Here is a 14061-nt window from a genome sequence, read left to right on the forward strand (position 1 = left end):
TGGTTGGAGAGCTGAGTTTGGAGGGAATTTGCATTCCCACTTCATTTTCAGGTTGTGTCTAGGCACACACTCAATAAATTTGTATTTATGGAAAATGTCAAGTGAGATGTAGCAAAGGAACAGGAATTGAACCATTCATTTTCTTTAGGTTGATGTGTTATAGATATCTGATTTTGTTGCTTTTATCAGCAGAAAGGGCTGAGTCAGATCAAAGTAATAGAGTGAATTCATGTTTTGAGATGCAAATAGTGAAATTATAGAGATATTATAATTAATTTTCTACTTGTATTGTTTACACTGGGATAACTGGTGGTTGAAATTGCTTAAATTTAATATATTCAAGATTTAAATTTAAACTCACAGTGCTCTTGAGCACGTGCCCAAATTCATCCCTGATGGCTAAATAAAAATAAAAAAAATCATTAAAATTACTGATTTTAAGGCAAAGAAATAAGGAGGACTCTAGTGGAGAGTCCTGGATTCATAAGGTTTCCTGTGGCATGGGAATGAATTTGGCTGTGCCAGGGGTTGAGCAGAGAGCTGGAATTCTCCCAGGAGCTAGAGAACACTTTGGGAACACTTTGGATCCAAACGGGATCAGCAATCCCAGGTGGAAAATCCATCTGGCAAAGTGAGTGCAGAGCCTGAGGCCTCACCAGCCCTGTTCATCTGAATGACACAAAGCCAAGAAAAACCATTTAAAAGATTCTTCCCCTCAGTTTTATTGCCCCGAAAATCCCAGATTTACATTTCTGTTGATGCTGCTGAGCAATTCCAGGAGCTGGAGGGAGGCTGGGGAGATCCAGGTGTTATCCCTGCCCTGCTGGGGATGCATTCCTGATGGGATTCCCAGGAATGCAGTGCAGGAGAGGTGGGAATGTGGGGTTTGGTTTGCAGTGTGGCTGACGAGGTGTTGCTGTTCCTCCCTGGCAGGTGGAGCCCGAGAAGCTGAAGACACTAACGGAGGGGCTGGAGGTGTTCAGCCGTGCCAGGAAAAGGAACAGGAAGTGAGTTCTTCCCTCTTTCCCACCAAATCCAACCTTTCTGTTCCCTGCTGCTGGTTTGGGGGAGCTCAGCCACCCTGAGGGGTTCATTCTGAGCCATTGCTGGGGTTGGTGCTGAGAATCTGATGGGTTTGAGTGCATCTCGTGTGGAAAACATCACAGCTTGCTGGGGATTGCTAAAAATGTCATTCCATCCAAACCCTCCTGACCAAAAAACACCTTGTAACCAAAAAAAGTCATTCCATCCAAACCCTCCTGACCAAAAAACACCTTGTAACCAAAAAAAGTCATTCCATCCAAACCCTCCTGACCAAAAAACACCTTGTAACCAAAAAAAGTCATTCCATCCAAACCCTCCTGACCAAATAACACTTTGTAACCAAAAAAAGTCATTCCATCCAAGCTCTCCTGACCAAATAACACACTGTAATCACACCTGCCCTTCTCCCCTCTGCCTGTGTGCAGAGAAATTCCCTTTATTTCCACCTGCAGGGTTTGTGCAGCCTGGCTGGGTTGAAGCAGCCCAAGGGCTCAGAGCAGAGCTCTGGGTCACACCTGGGGCAGCTGCTGGGTTTATACAGCTTTTGGTGACAAATGCCAGGAGGGAAAAACTGTGGAACAGCAAATGTGGGGACATGAAGGATCAGGATGGACAACAAGAGGAAAATTACTAAATTTGGGGGGGAAAAACCCCTCTGGGTATCTCAAATAGGATGGCAGAGTAGAAATGGTGCTGTGATTGGGTTTGCTCTGTGATGCTGCTGCTTATTTGCTGTTGCAGGGAAAATATATTCCTTAAATCTGTGAGAATTTAGTCAGCTCTGGATGACCCCAGGCTGAAAGGGATTAAATAATTCTCTTTCTTCCTCTCCTTTTAAGGGGTGAGCTTTGCTTTTATTTCTATGTCCCACGGGGCTGAAGAGAAGCAATTTTGATGCCAATGAGACAGTGTTGGTGGCTGGTTTTTTCCAAGATCATCCTCAAAATACCTTCCTGGATTTTAAGGGAACACAGAGGGCTTTTGGCAACTTCCCAGTTATTTATTCACATCCCTGAAGTGAAGTCAGTGACTCAAGGACAGCAGGAGCAGATTTAAAGAGGTTAAAGCTGCCACAAACAGCTGCTTTACAGCCCTTACAGAGGTTTTTCTCCATATTTCAACGTATTTCCAAGTTCAAAACCTTTAGTGGACATTTCCTGGTTTTCCTATATACTGCTGTAGATTTATCTGGCAAAGCTCATGGGTTTCTTTCTGCTGGGTGATGTAGCATTGGATTTTTATCCAGATTTTTTAATCTGGATAAATTTTCTAACACTGGATATAATTTTTAACATTGGATATAATTTTTAACACTGGATATAATTGCTGTATGTGGAGTCCTCATCACCCAGGAAAGCCATGAGGAACCAGATTTGGCTCAGCAGAGCAGGATTGGTATCCAAGCCCTCAAAATTATGTTCACATTCCATAATTCCATGGATTCTTCCTGTCTCAGTTCCATTTCAGCTCAGCTGTTCCCTTACTGGAGCCACATCCCTTCTTTGCTTCCCCCTCCATTGCCATCCCCACCCTCCATGCTCAGCTGTCTCCAATGTCCCTCCTGTGGGACACATGCCATGGTCAGGGATGGACAGAACTCCAGGAAGGGAAGGACTAAAGATGAACCTCCACCTCCTTTCCAACTTCCAGGGTTGATTTCAATGGGATGTTGGGGAGAAATCCTTCCCTGGGAGGGTGAGGATCCCTGGCAGTGTCCAAGGCCAGGTTGGACAGGGCTGGGAGCAGTCTGGGATACTGGAAGGTGTCCCTGCCCACAGCACAGGTGGGATGGATGAGATTTAAGGTCCCTTCCAACCCAAGCTATTCCAGGATTCTGTGGTTGAAAGGAAAGGATTTTTATAGGAAGTGTCTCTGTGGGACATCCAAGGTGCTTCCTTACCTGCCTCTGCCATCTCCTTCCCTCATGACTGAGATGGTTCTCCTCCTCCTCCTGCTGCTCCCATTCCTGCATCTCCAGAGTAGGATCTGTCATCATGTCCAAGTGGGAAAAGTCCTTAAAGAACACGTGGACATCCATGAAATTCCATGAAGTTGTCCCTGGGAAATGCACTGTGTTCAGAGCTGCCCCATGGCTTGGGGTCATTTGGGAATGGAAGAAGGAAACCTTCAGCCCACATCTCCTGCAGCCTGAGGGGTGTTGTCATTCCAGGGTAAAACTGGCAATAGTCGAGATAATCTATACAATTTATTGGAAGTTAGAAGGATATTTAACTTTTCTTCTGTAATCCCAACACAAACCTCAACTTTCCATAATATTCTTGTAGGTTTGATCTTCCTCCTCGTGCTGCACCAACCTGGGAGTCCCCAGGGTTGGAATATCCCAGTGAATTCCTGTGTTAGTGACTTTTCTAAAGTTTTTTTCTGTTCCTGTGAATTACTGATGGTTTTTATCTTTTCTCCCTAGAAGTGGAAAACTAAATAACCATTTAGAAGCTGCTATACACGAGGCCATGAGTGAACTAGACAAAATGTCTGGGAATGTAAGTTCCTTTTCCTCCACAATATTCTCCTTTTCCGTGTTTCTGCATGTGTGTCCCTTGGAGGGAGGCTTGCTTTGGGTGGCTTTCTAACAGATTTTGCTCCTCTTTTCTTTAAAAATGTGGAATTTTCAATATTTCCCCTGCACTAAAAACTGTTTGCAAATGTCTGATGGTTCTGAAAAATGGGAAAAGTTGTAGGATTTGTTTCTCAGTTTGACTAGCAAGACATTGAAACCACATTGGAAAGCATCTTTCTTTTGAGTGCAAAATTCTTGGATTTAAGTTTTCCCCATGAGAAATGAAAGATATTGTCATGAAAGGTAAGTTTGAAAAAAAAATAGTGTTTCTAATATTACACCCAACAGTATTTTTTCCACACTAATTACACTGTTACTATGTAACTCCAGGATCTTTCCAATAAAAAGTTTGGTTTATAAAATATCCTCATTTATATATCTAAAATATGGCTGTAATTTCATTGCAGCCCACCTAAAAATAGAAAAAATTGATCAGAGCACATGTGACCTCCCATGTCTTATATTTGGTCATTAATTATTCAAATTAATAATCATAAAATGTTTGAACACAGGGAAAAAACAGTTTTTTGCTGATATTCAGTGCTCAGGACTGAAGATGTGAGTGCTTGGAAGTTACAGTAACACTTAGGGAGCTCCTGGAGTATAAAAAAGGAAATATATTTATATGAATGAAGAACTTCAGACTTCAAGCTGACTTCAGAACCACCAAAAATATTCAAGAAGTGGTTCAGTAGCTTTTAAAGCTGCTCTGAGTAATAACCATTCAAATCTTCCGTTGAAAGTTCTGATTTTGCAAACTGAGATTTGAGCTTTGATTTAAAACAATCTTGAGTTTCCTTCCTTGGGAAGGATGAGGAAAGCAGGAGCTGATTGTAGGTGTGTAACAAATAAATGTGGGATGGTTTTTGGGCTGGAGCATCCTGCTGGCACCTTTTCCCACCTGTAAATCCAGGGATTTTTGAATCTGCCTGCTCTGGGCACTGCAAGCAGCAGAAAGTGGGGTTGGATTTGCTGCTTTGGTTGTTCTGTCACCCAGACTGCCTGATGGACCTGCAGCCTCCTGATGGATATTTTAATTATGGGCACCAAATTTGGGATCAGAGCTGATTTCCGTGGGGATTATCATTCCTGCAAACACTCCCGGGGAATCAGCAGCTCTCTGTTTAGTGCCTTGCAGTTTTCTCAGCTCCTGCTGCTCAGCCCCAGTCAGTCTGACGTGGGAAACACGTGCAGCAGAGGGAATTCTGCTGTGGATTTCAGGGGCTGGAGAGCTCAGGAAAGAGCTGGGAAGGAGCTGGGAAGTGCTGAAGGATCAGTTCTGCTGCTGGAAGCTGCAGCTGCCGCCGACAGATGGTGGTGGAATTCCACACCAGGCTCAGCCTTCCTCCTCCTCCTCCCTCTCCCACTGCTTCTCCCTGAGCAGCAGTGATGACAAACTTTGGCTCTCAAATCAACCCAGCATTAGCTCGGAATTGAATGTTTCCTGTTAAACACACAAGCAAGGGTTGGCTGAACATCCCTCATTCCTTCAGAACAGCCCTGAGTTGGAGTCTCCAGTTTTCTGTGTTGTCAGCATTTTCTCACCAACTTCTTCCCACTTTTTATCACTCTGGTCACTCCGATGTATAAGTTTTTCACTGAGAGTTTATCGTTATTGCCCCGTTTGGGGTCAGTCCCTGATTAGGTGATTTCAGTCCCTAATTAGGTGATTTCAGTCCCTGATTAGATTATTTCAGTCCCTAACTAGATGGTGTTTCCCAATCAATGCTGCCTCTCTGCAAGGTTTGGGATGCAAAGGAATCAACCTTTTCCTCCCAGCTCCTCAAAGCTGCTGAAGTCCCTTAAATTCTGTGTAGATGTGAAATGCCAAGAACTGGTTCAGCTCGAGCTCTCTGATGCCTTTGACCACTACCCTTTGCTAACCTGTGAATATACTTATTTTTAGGTCCACCAAATCCCGCAGGGAGACAGACAAGTGAAGCCTCCAAAACTCAAGAGGAGGAAGATCTCTAGATAACATTGAATGTCTTTGTTACTGGTCCAGTACTTATCACAGTGAACGTGCACATGAGTCTATCTGTAGGTATTGATCTAGACGTGGGTCTATCAATATTTCTGTGGAGAAAGCTCGCTGGGCACCACGAGGAGCAGTGGTACAAGATTTTGGATGATTAGGAGGGATAGAGGTTGCTGGATAAGCCAATCAGAAATCTTGAAAGGTTGCAGTAACAATGTCAGATGATTACTGAAATTTTTTTCTATAATACTAAAAATTGTGATTATAAGAAATAGTCCAAATGTTTCTGAGAAATTTTCATTGTGTATATAGATAATACAGAATTTCATGGTGATATCTGAACTGTAAATATTGTACAATATTGTCATGTACAAGCGTACCTAATGCACACTTTATCTTTTATTGTACAAAAAATAGTGTACAAAATTCTTTGGTTTCTATTGAGTACACATACAAGAGACTACCAGTGTAAAGTGATAAATAAAAATACAGCCTAAATGCTTTTATATGATAATGTAAAAGATGCTGTTTTTGTATTTAACAGCAGAGAGAAGGCATGATTATGTAATACCTTAATTATGACATCCACTTCACGCCACTGAGTGTTCATTGATACTGTCTGTGTGGAATGAACCTTGCCTGGAAGTGCTGTACTCCAGTTCAGGCCTCTGTAGGAGAGCTCAGCCTCGCAGATTCCCAGCGGGATGTGGGATCACAGCTCTAATTAAGAATTCAAAGGCTGCAACCCTCGGTTGCGTTTTTATTTACTTAGCTTTGAACGTAGAATGCTGTAGATTCGATTAAAAAGGCAAAAAAAAAAAAAGAGTAGAAGGACTATTTTAGTCAACCATTTCTGTAGGAAAAGTTTCATAGCCACCTGAGGAACTAAAGAGTGGAAACCCCCAGTAACGTTGAGCCCCTCCAACCACCCCCTAGATTAATTAGCTTCAATTATCTAACGTCATTAACATGGTGTTTCCTCGGAAGGGGGCAGAGGCCCTGCTTTCAGGAGTGATCAGGATCGATTGCTATTGATTACCTTTGGTTTGGCAGTAGGATGAAAGGGCGACGCTCCGCAGCGGCCGGGAAAAGTAATCCCAGAATCCATCTCGCAGTATTAAACCAGAAAAAAATTCAAGGGTGGCTTACAAAACTATTAGCAACAGTAATTTTTATCAGTATTATGTAACATATCAGATTTATTTTATTTAAAAAGAATTATTTATACCATTAACAGATTCTTATATATATTAATGTGGCTGAAATGCGCAGGTTAAATCTATTAACCAAATTATTTATGTTATATTAAGTGAGAAATGTGAAACATATGTAGAAAAAAAAAATTAATACACTACAGATTTAAAAGTCTAAAGCTATGAGCCATTATAAAATTAACGAACGGAAGTGTAGCACAACATTCTTTCCATTTGAGTTCATTTTTCTTTTTCACACGGACGGTGGCGATGGTGACGGAAGCCGCGGCATCCATCCGAGGCTTCCCGAAATTACTCTCAGTTCACCATTCCCGGTCCCGGGGTGGAGCCTTTCCCTCCACCCTCATCGTCCGGGACCACCGCTTACCTCAGATTCCTTTAGCCCCGAAGCCCCCGTGGCTGTCTAGCCGAGGACTGGCAGCGCTCGGCGCTCCGGCAGGACGCGCTCCTCTCTCGCTGCGCTCCGCGGGCGCCAAGGACGACGCTGTTGCCGGCCGGGCTCTCCGGGCTCGCAGCTACCTCTGGGCTCGCTCCGGGCTCGCTGTCCCCTCGCCGAGGGCGGCATGTCCTGGCGGTGCCGGGGCAGGGCCTGGCTGCGGAGCTCTCCTTCCTCGCGGGGTAGGTTCGTTGGTCTCCACGCTCGCTCCACGCGGTTTTTCCGTCGCGTCTCCGTGTCGCCGGTGGCCCTTGGCTCTTCCCCATCCCCATCCCCATCCGTGTGTCGTGGGCGAGCGCCGGAGCCTCATCCCTCGGGATTCCCTCGCTTCCTCCCTCTGCTCCATGTCCAGAGCTGAGTTGGTGTCTCCTTTGGCCGTCAGGTCTGTGCTCCCTCCCTGCTGTTTTACTTTACATCCCTGAGATTATGTAAAGTATTTTCGTGCACTTGATCTCCTCGGTTAATAATGGCATTGATGTGGGTGCTAGGAGTAGTTTGTTTCAGTCCATACCGAATTTTTTTTTTTTTTCTTCTCTTTTAGAGTTTTTATGGTTTCATGTAAGCAGTTAATGTAAATATTGTGAGCATTACAGGTCATGCAGTGTTGTAACATTTTAAGAAATGTTGCACCGACTTTACGATTAAAAAACTGGTCACTCATACTTGAATTTTGCCCATAGAGCCATTTCTTTCTCTTTGCATTAAAGCATAATCTACTTTTTTGATGGAGGCCCAACCCTTCTTTCTACCTTATTATTTTTTGTTTAATAAATCTCTATTTTTTCTAATAGAAGACTTAAAAAAATGAAAATTTAAAAAAAAAAACAAAAAAACAAACTACTTTTTGCCTACTTTCTAATTTAAGAGAGAATTCCTATATTTAAAAGGTGGAAAAAAAACAAAAAAAAAAATAAATACTCCATTGTGGAAAGTGGAACACCACTGGATTTGTCATTACCATGGCGCAATCACCCGAAAGTGGCTGAGTACAGCGAGCCCACGACGCCGATCAGCACCTCGGTAGATTTAGGGAACGCCGTGATTCCTTGAGGATGTAAAGTGTTGCATATTCTTGTTCTATTTATTTATTTATTTATTATGCTTTTCTTTTGCTTAAGTGGGTGACGATGTGGTTGAGTCATTCGGATGACGTTCAAATTAAAGGAAATATTCCTCTTTCTGTTATGGTGCGTTTTGTGAACACCATAAACGGAACGGAACGAAAATATTTTCATTTCTTTCAATGGATTTTCTTCGTATTTGCAACTTCTGGCTGGTATCAGCTGCAAAAAAATAATAAATATCCACATAGTTTAAAAATTTTTTAAAAAGCAAAAAGCAAAAAAAAAAAAAAAATCCCACCCCACCTCTGATGTCCCAGGTCTGTTATCCTCACAGTCTAAGGTTTTAGGGGTTAAAAGGAATTTCAAATTCCAAGATCTTTCCGAAATCATCTTTGCAGAAGGTTTATAAGTCATGTGATATCCTTTTGGAGTCCCTGAGTTTGATGGTCTAGAGATATTAGAGGGCTCGTGGTGGACTGAATTACCTTAGGACTGAATTACCTTTCTTAGCTACAGTTTGTATTTTGCTATGTAGGGTTGTAATGTGAGAATTCCAGAAGAGCCGTAGCATAAAAGTGCTTTTCTATTTTTTAAAAAAACCCATTCTAGTCTTACTAAGAATTAGAGAATTTTTTTAATATCAGTTTTGTAATTTTTGATAAAGTTGTCAATATTATGATTAAATCACCAGAAAAAACAGTTCCTGTGCTGTTCTCTTCGGGGCAGGGACTTTGTCTTCCGACGGATTATTGGATGCCACGATGGGATGCCCACTCTTAAACGGGGCCACGGGCACTGCTAGCAAATTCCAATAGCACCCCACAGTTGTGGGGTTGAGTAAATCCATGAGAGGTGAAAAAATTCCCAGTTCAGCCTGCAAATCCCACTGCCTGTCCATAGTGTGCTCCGGGAAGGCCGCGGCAGCATGCGGTAAGTGCAGGGAGCCTGGGGAGCTGCTGCTCACACAGCCCAGGCTCTCAGCCCAGCCCCATCCCGCCCTCTGAACCCCTCCAGGATTCCCCCAAAACACCCAGCGGTGCAAGCAGATTTCCAGGAATCCCAAGCACCAAACTGATCCTTCAGTTCGATACTCACCATTCCCATCGGGGTTCAATCAACCGTGGAAAAACACTTGGAGGCTTAAAAACAAAAAAAAATCCTACAAAAAATTAGTTTTCTATCCCCAGGTCATGAGCCTGGGAGCTGCAGGGATTTCCAAGCCCACAGAGCACCCCAAGCATTCCTGCCCCACTCCTGGTGTCTGCTGAGCCTTGTGCTCCCAAGAGAAATTCCCAGTGAAGAGCAGTTCCATGCTCATGTGTGTCCTTCAGTATTGCCCAGACTCACAGGCTGGCTTGGTGGTGATTTCATAAATGCTGCCTGAGTGTACAACTCCCAAAAATTCCCACCAGCCTCTTGTGGCTCTGTGTTAAAACCTCTCCTTTAGCCTGGCATGGTGGCACTTGGCATTGGCTTTGCATCTGGAAGCTCAGACTCCTCATTTCTGTCTGCCCCATCTCAGCTGTGAGCACTTCAAAGCAATTTTTGTTGTTCTGTTAAAAAAAGAAAAATAATTCAAAAATCCGAGGTTTGATTTGGAATCTCCCCTGCGAAAGAAGATCCTGGAGAGATTCCATCTCTCCCATTTTTACCTGCTGTGAGATAAGGATTTGTCTGTAATTGAGTGTCATCCCGAGGGAAAATAAGGGGGTAGGATTTAGAACTGGGGAAAAAACCTGTACATATATTTAGAATAGTGCTGTCTGGAAATTCCTGCTTTGGAAAAACAGCTGGGAAATGGGAAGGGTTTTTACTTACAGGGGGTGAAGTGGGGCAGAGGAGGAAGAGCAGGAGCAGCCTTGCATATTCCTGTGTAAAATCTAAAATCCCAGGGAAGCACTGGCACAGTTGGCACAAGGAAGAGAACCTCCATGCAAAAGCACTCTGAGCTGGAGTTTCAGCATTCCAGGCAGGAATTGATCCTGATCAGTGATCCTGGGCTGAGCTGTGGGGTGGGACTGGCTGGGAGCCAGGGACAAATGGCATGGGACAACAAAGGCTTTCCCAGCCACATCCATGGTGCAGGTAAGTGGGGAGTCCTTCACTGATAATTCCCTAAATATCTGGGAGAATCAATACTTTGGGTCACAAAAACACAGAATTTCTACCCAGCTGGTTTCTGCCTCACTTGGACCCATAGCAGCTGATCAGGATGGGTTGCAGGGTCTGTGCTGGGAGGAACCAAATTTCCAGGCACAAAGCAGGATTCTAGAAGAGACCTTTTCTTGATCCCTCTTCAGAAGTTTGTGTCTCATCAAACCACAATCAGTTGAGGCCTTTTTGAAGGAGAAGCAATTCCAAACTCCCAGCAGAAATACAGCTCATTTTCACTTCCAGGAAAATAAGTAATCTTATTTTCCTGGAAGTGAAAAAGAAGATAATAAATCTTGCTTCTCTCAATGATTTTTCTCTAGGGAGAGAAAAAGTCATAAAAACAACAAAAAAAAGTTTCGGGGGTTGTCATTATCTGTTCTCAGTCATGGGATTGAGCTCTCTGCTTCTGAGAAAAAAGTGAAGAATTACACCTGAAAAATAAAACTTTGTTCCTATCCTATCCTATCCTATCCTATCCTATCCTATCCTATCCTATCCTATCCTATCCTATCCTATCCTATCCTATCCTATCCTATCCTTCATTTGTTTAATTGGGACCAAAAGGAGAATCTGTAGTTCCCAGACTTGGTCTGAAGAGTTTGATGAACCAAGACAACAAACAGGAGATAACAAATGGGATCTTGGGAAGGAATAAACGTTTGTCATTTACTACTTGGTTATGACAGTGATAAAGAATGGACAGCAAAGTGTTAGAAAATAAATAAATCACTACAATATATATTTTAAATATATTTTAAAATTTTGGACAAACTTCAGGAGATTAATGGAAGTACAAGTGTGGTATTTGCAACCCTAAAACCAGCAACAATGGGACAGTGACTTTCACAGAATTGCCCATCAAGTCCTGCTTTAGCAGCCACTCGGACAAATTTCTGTCCAGATGTTGTGTCCAGCTGTGGCTCCCAACACCTTTTATCCTTGGATCAGACAGTTCCTCACCTGCATCCACAGGCAGAGGGAGGTGGAAGGAGTTTGCCCTGGTGTGAGGCACAGTAGGCATGGAAACATGTCCAAGGCACATGTGATCCTTGTTAAAATACTTGGAATACTTGTGGGGGAATTAGGCTGAAGGCTGGTAATGGTGCAAATCAAACCTGTGACAGGCAAGGAGTCCTCGCCTGGGCAGATTTAAGGTGGGTTTAGCTAAAAACAGAGTCGAGTTTTGGGAGGAACAACAAAATATCTGCATCTGTTGGAAGTGATTGACTTCACTGAGAGCAGAGCTGATATCGCTGAGGAATAAAAGAAAGGCAACAAAGCCCAGCAAGCAGCAAATGATGAATTATTCAATGCAAATGTCAAGTTTTACTAGTGACTCTGGCTGTAAATCTTTTTTTGAAAGGCTGAGCGTTGCCATTAAGCAACTCCATATGATGCTACATCTGTCGGATTTCTTTTCTATCATTTTATTTTTATGGATGCCGAGGGAAAGTATTGGGAATTTCCACGTTCGAATTTTAATGACATCATTTCCCCAGCTACTGCCATCCTTTGATTTCATGTTTGGTTGATTTTCCTGGCAAGGGTTAAATCCATACCTACTTCAGTAGCTTCCCGAGCTTTGAGTCTTCAAATGAAAATTGGCTTTTGCGGAGAAATTTTAATTTTCCGTGTTGAATTCGTCGGGAAGATGGGGAGTGGTGAGGGAAGAGCTAGAGGTGCCCATTACTCTGCAAGTGCCCAGGGATTCCTATCACATCCATATAATCAATCTGTCCAAGGATTTCTATAGCTCCCATTATCCCCGCTGCCTCCAGGATAAGGAGCTGCAAACAATCGCCCATTGTCAGTTGATGAAGGAACTTTTTCATCTTCCTTCCCCAAAAGACTCCGTTCTTAATTAAGGAAATTAAAATTAATTACGGAATGTGTACGACAAGATGTTATCACGTCTGTGCCCCGAACTGAGCTCTCTGTGCTGTGCCTGCACTGCATCCTGCGTGTCACAGGAGCGGGGAATGGAGGGGACAGCAGGGAATGGCTGGAAACTGATGGGTGGCAGCATTGGATGGGAAACTGGGGGAAAATCCTTCCCTGGGAGGGTGAGGAGGTCCTGGGCTGGAATTCCCAGAGAAGCTGTAGCTGCCCCTGGATCCCTGGCAGTGTCCAAGACCAGGCTGGACAGAGCTTGGAGCAGCCTGGGACAGTGGAAGATGTCCCTGCCGTGGCAGGAATGTTCCCATCACCTTGTAAAAACAGCTCTCTGCATTTAAGGTCAAGCTCTGTTGGAAAGCTGTGTGTGATTAAAAACACCTTCCAGAGCTGAGGTTGAAAGAGTTTCATTTTTTAAAAGATAATTTAATATTAAGCAATTCCTAAATATCCAAAGGACATTTCCTAACAAACCCCGAAGCACCTGTGTATATTTGGTGATGATTTCTCCTGCTTTGTTAACATGAGGTTTAAACAGCCACATTCCAAAGGATGGGAATGCTGCACTTCCATTAATTAGTTGCCAGAGGAAGATGTTGCCATTAGCTATTGACAAGGACCCTCTTATTAACTGCCTGGTAAGGATGACTTAAGTATCTAATAAAATAATGGATTTAACAGCAAAGTGAACGCAGTGTGTCCCAAGGATCGCTGGACCTGCAGCAAAATGGGCACAATTATTTACTGAAGGAAAGCGGAATAGGTTATTGATTCGGAACTTAAAACTTGTAGGAGATGAACATCTCAAAAGAAGAGCAAATGTCCTTGTTCCTTCAGCTGGGCAGAGCCAGGAGACTCCTCAGCAGGAGCTGGGCCAGGCCAAGGAGGGACAAATCCCACCCTGGGGAAGGGGAAAAAGGATATTTTTTGTGCTCCCTTCCTTCAGCCTCACCTGTTCCCATTGGCAGGGAAATCAGGGTTATCCCTACAGCTCAGACAGCAGTGGGAAGCTCCCTGAGTCCCTGCTGGAGAACCTTTCAGCTGAGCTGAATGAATAACATTCAGAGTCTCCCCAAATGTGGTTAATAGCATGTTACAGAGCTGTAAATAATTAAATGGCTTTTCATTAGCAGGTCCATGGAGTGGCTCATGTTTTGGGATTTTTTTAATGATCCTTGAAAGATAGAATGAGACTTCTTTAAAAATTCCCTCTGTTAGAAGCCTCCTAACTTCCAACTCTTAATCTTCAAAGGAGTTAATTTCTACTTCCTTCTTCAATACAACCAAACCCTGGTAAGGCACAACTGATCAGAAGTTCATGGCCTTTTCTACTTGTTTCTGGAACCAAAGAATGAGTAAAATGCCTCAAAGTTGCCACTTCTCAGAAAAAGGAAAGTTAAAAAGTGAGGTTTCTTTCCAATCATCTGATGGTGGTGCTGCAGCAGGGCATCAGGACCTATCAATCAGGGAAATAACCACAAATCTAAAATTTTCTCATCTGAGCAATTGCTACTTTTAACTCCAGTCCCACAATGTATTTTTCGTTTGACATCTGAGAGAACTCTTCCCTCAGCCCTGCAGACAATTGCACCTATTCAGCTTCTCAGGGAGTTCAGAAACACGGGGGTGTTTGGAATCTTTTCTGGAGCACCTCCTAAGCAGTGTGAGAAGCACAGTCTGATCTCCAAACAAACCCAGCT

General features: G+C 43.4%; 1 protein-coding gene and 1 long non-coding RNA gene across 4 annotated transcripts in view; one reads left to right on the forward strand and one right to left on the reverse strand.

The window, feature by feature from the left end:
- Positions 1-6121, forward strand: part of MBD5 (methyl-CpG binding domain protein 5) — a 103598-nt gene extending 97477 nt beyond the window's left edge. For all 3 annotated transcript variants that reach the window (XM_085067163.1, XM_085067162.1, XM_085067164.1), the window contains 3 exons: positions 934-1007; positions 3470-3545; positions 5529-6121. In XM_085067163.1, the coding sequence (XP_084923289.1) occupies positions 934-1007; positions 3470-3545; positions 5529-5600 (222 nt within the window). In that variant the 3' untranslated portion in view covers positions 5601-6121. The remainder of the gene's footprint in view (positions 1-933; positions 1008-3469; positions 3546-5528) is intronic.
- LOC146434950 (uncharacterized) lies at positions 5992-10715 on the reverse strand. Its single transcript, XR_014853557.1, has 2 exons — positions 9410-10715; positions 5992-8533 (listed from the first exon to the last, which is right to left on the reverse strand). It is a non-coding gene; the product is annotated as an uncharacterized LOC146434950 (long non-coding RNA).
- Between the last annotated feature and the right edge of the window lie 3346 nt (positions 10716-14061).

Source organism: Lichenostomus cassidix, chromosome 7 (genome assembly GCF_008360975.1).
Source record: "Lichenostomus cassidix isolate B80296 chromosome 7, HeHo_3.0, whole genome shotgun sequence".
Taxonomy (NCBI): domain Eukaryota; kingdom Metazoa; phylum Chordata; class Aves; order Passeriformes; family Meliphagidae; genus Lichenostomus; species Lichenostomus cassidix.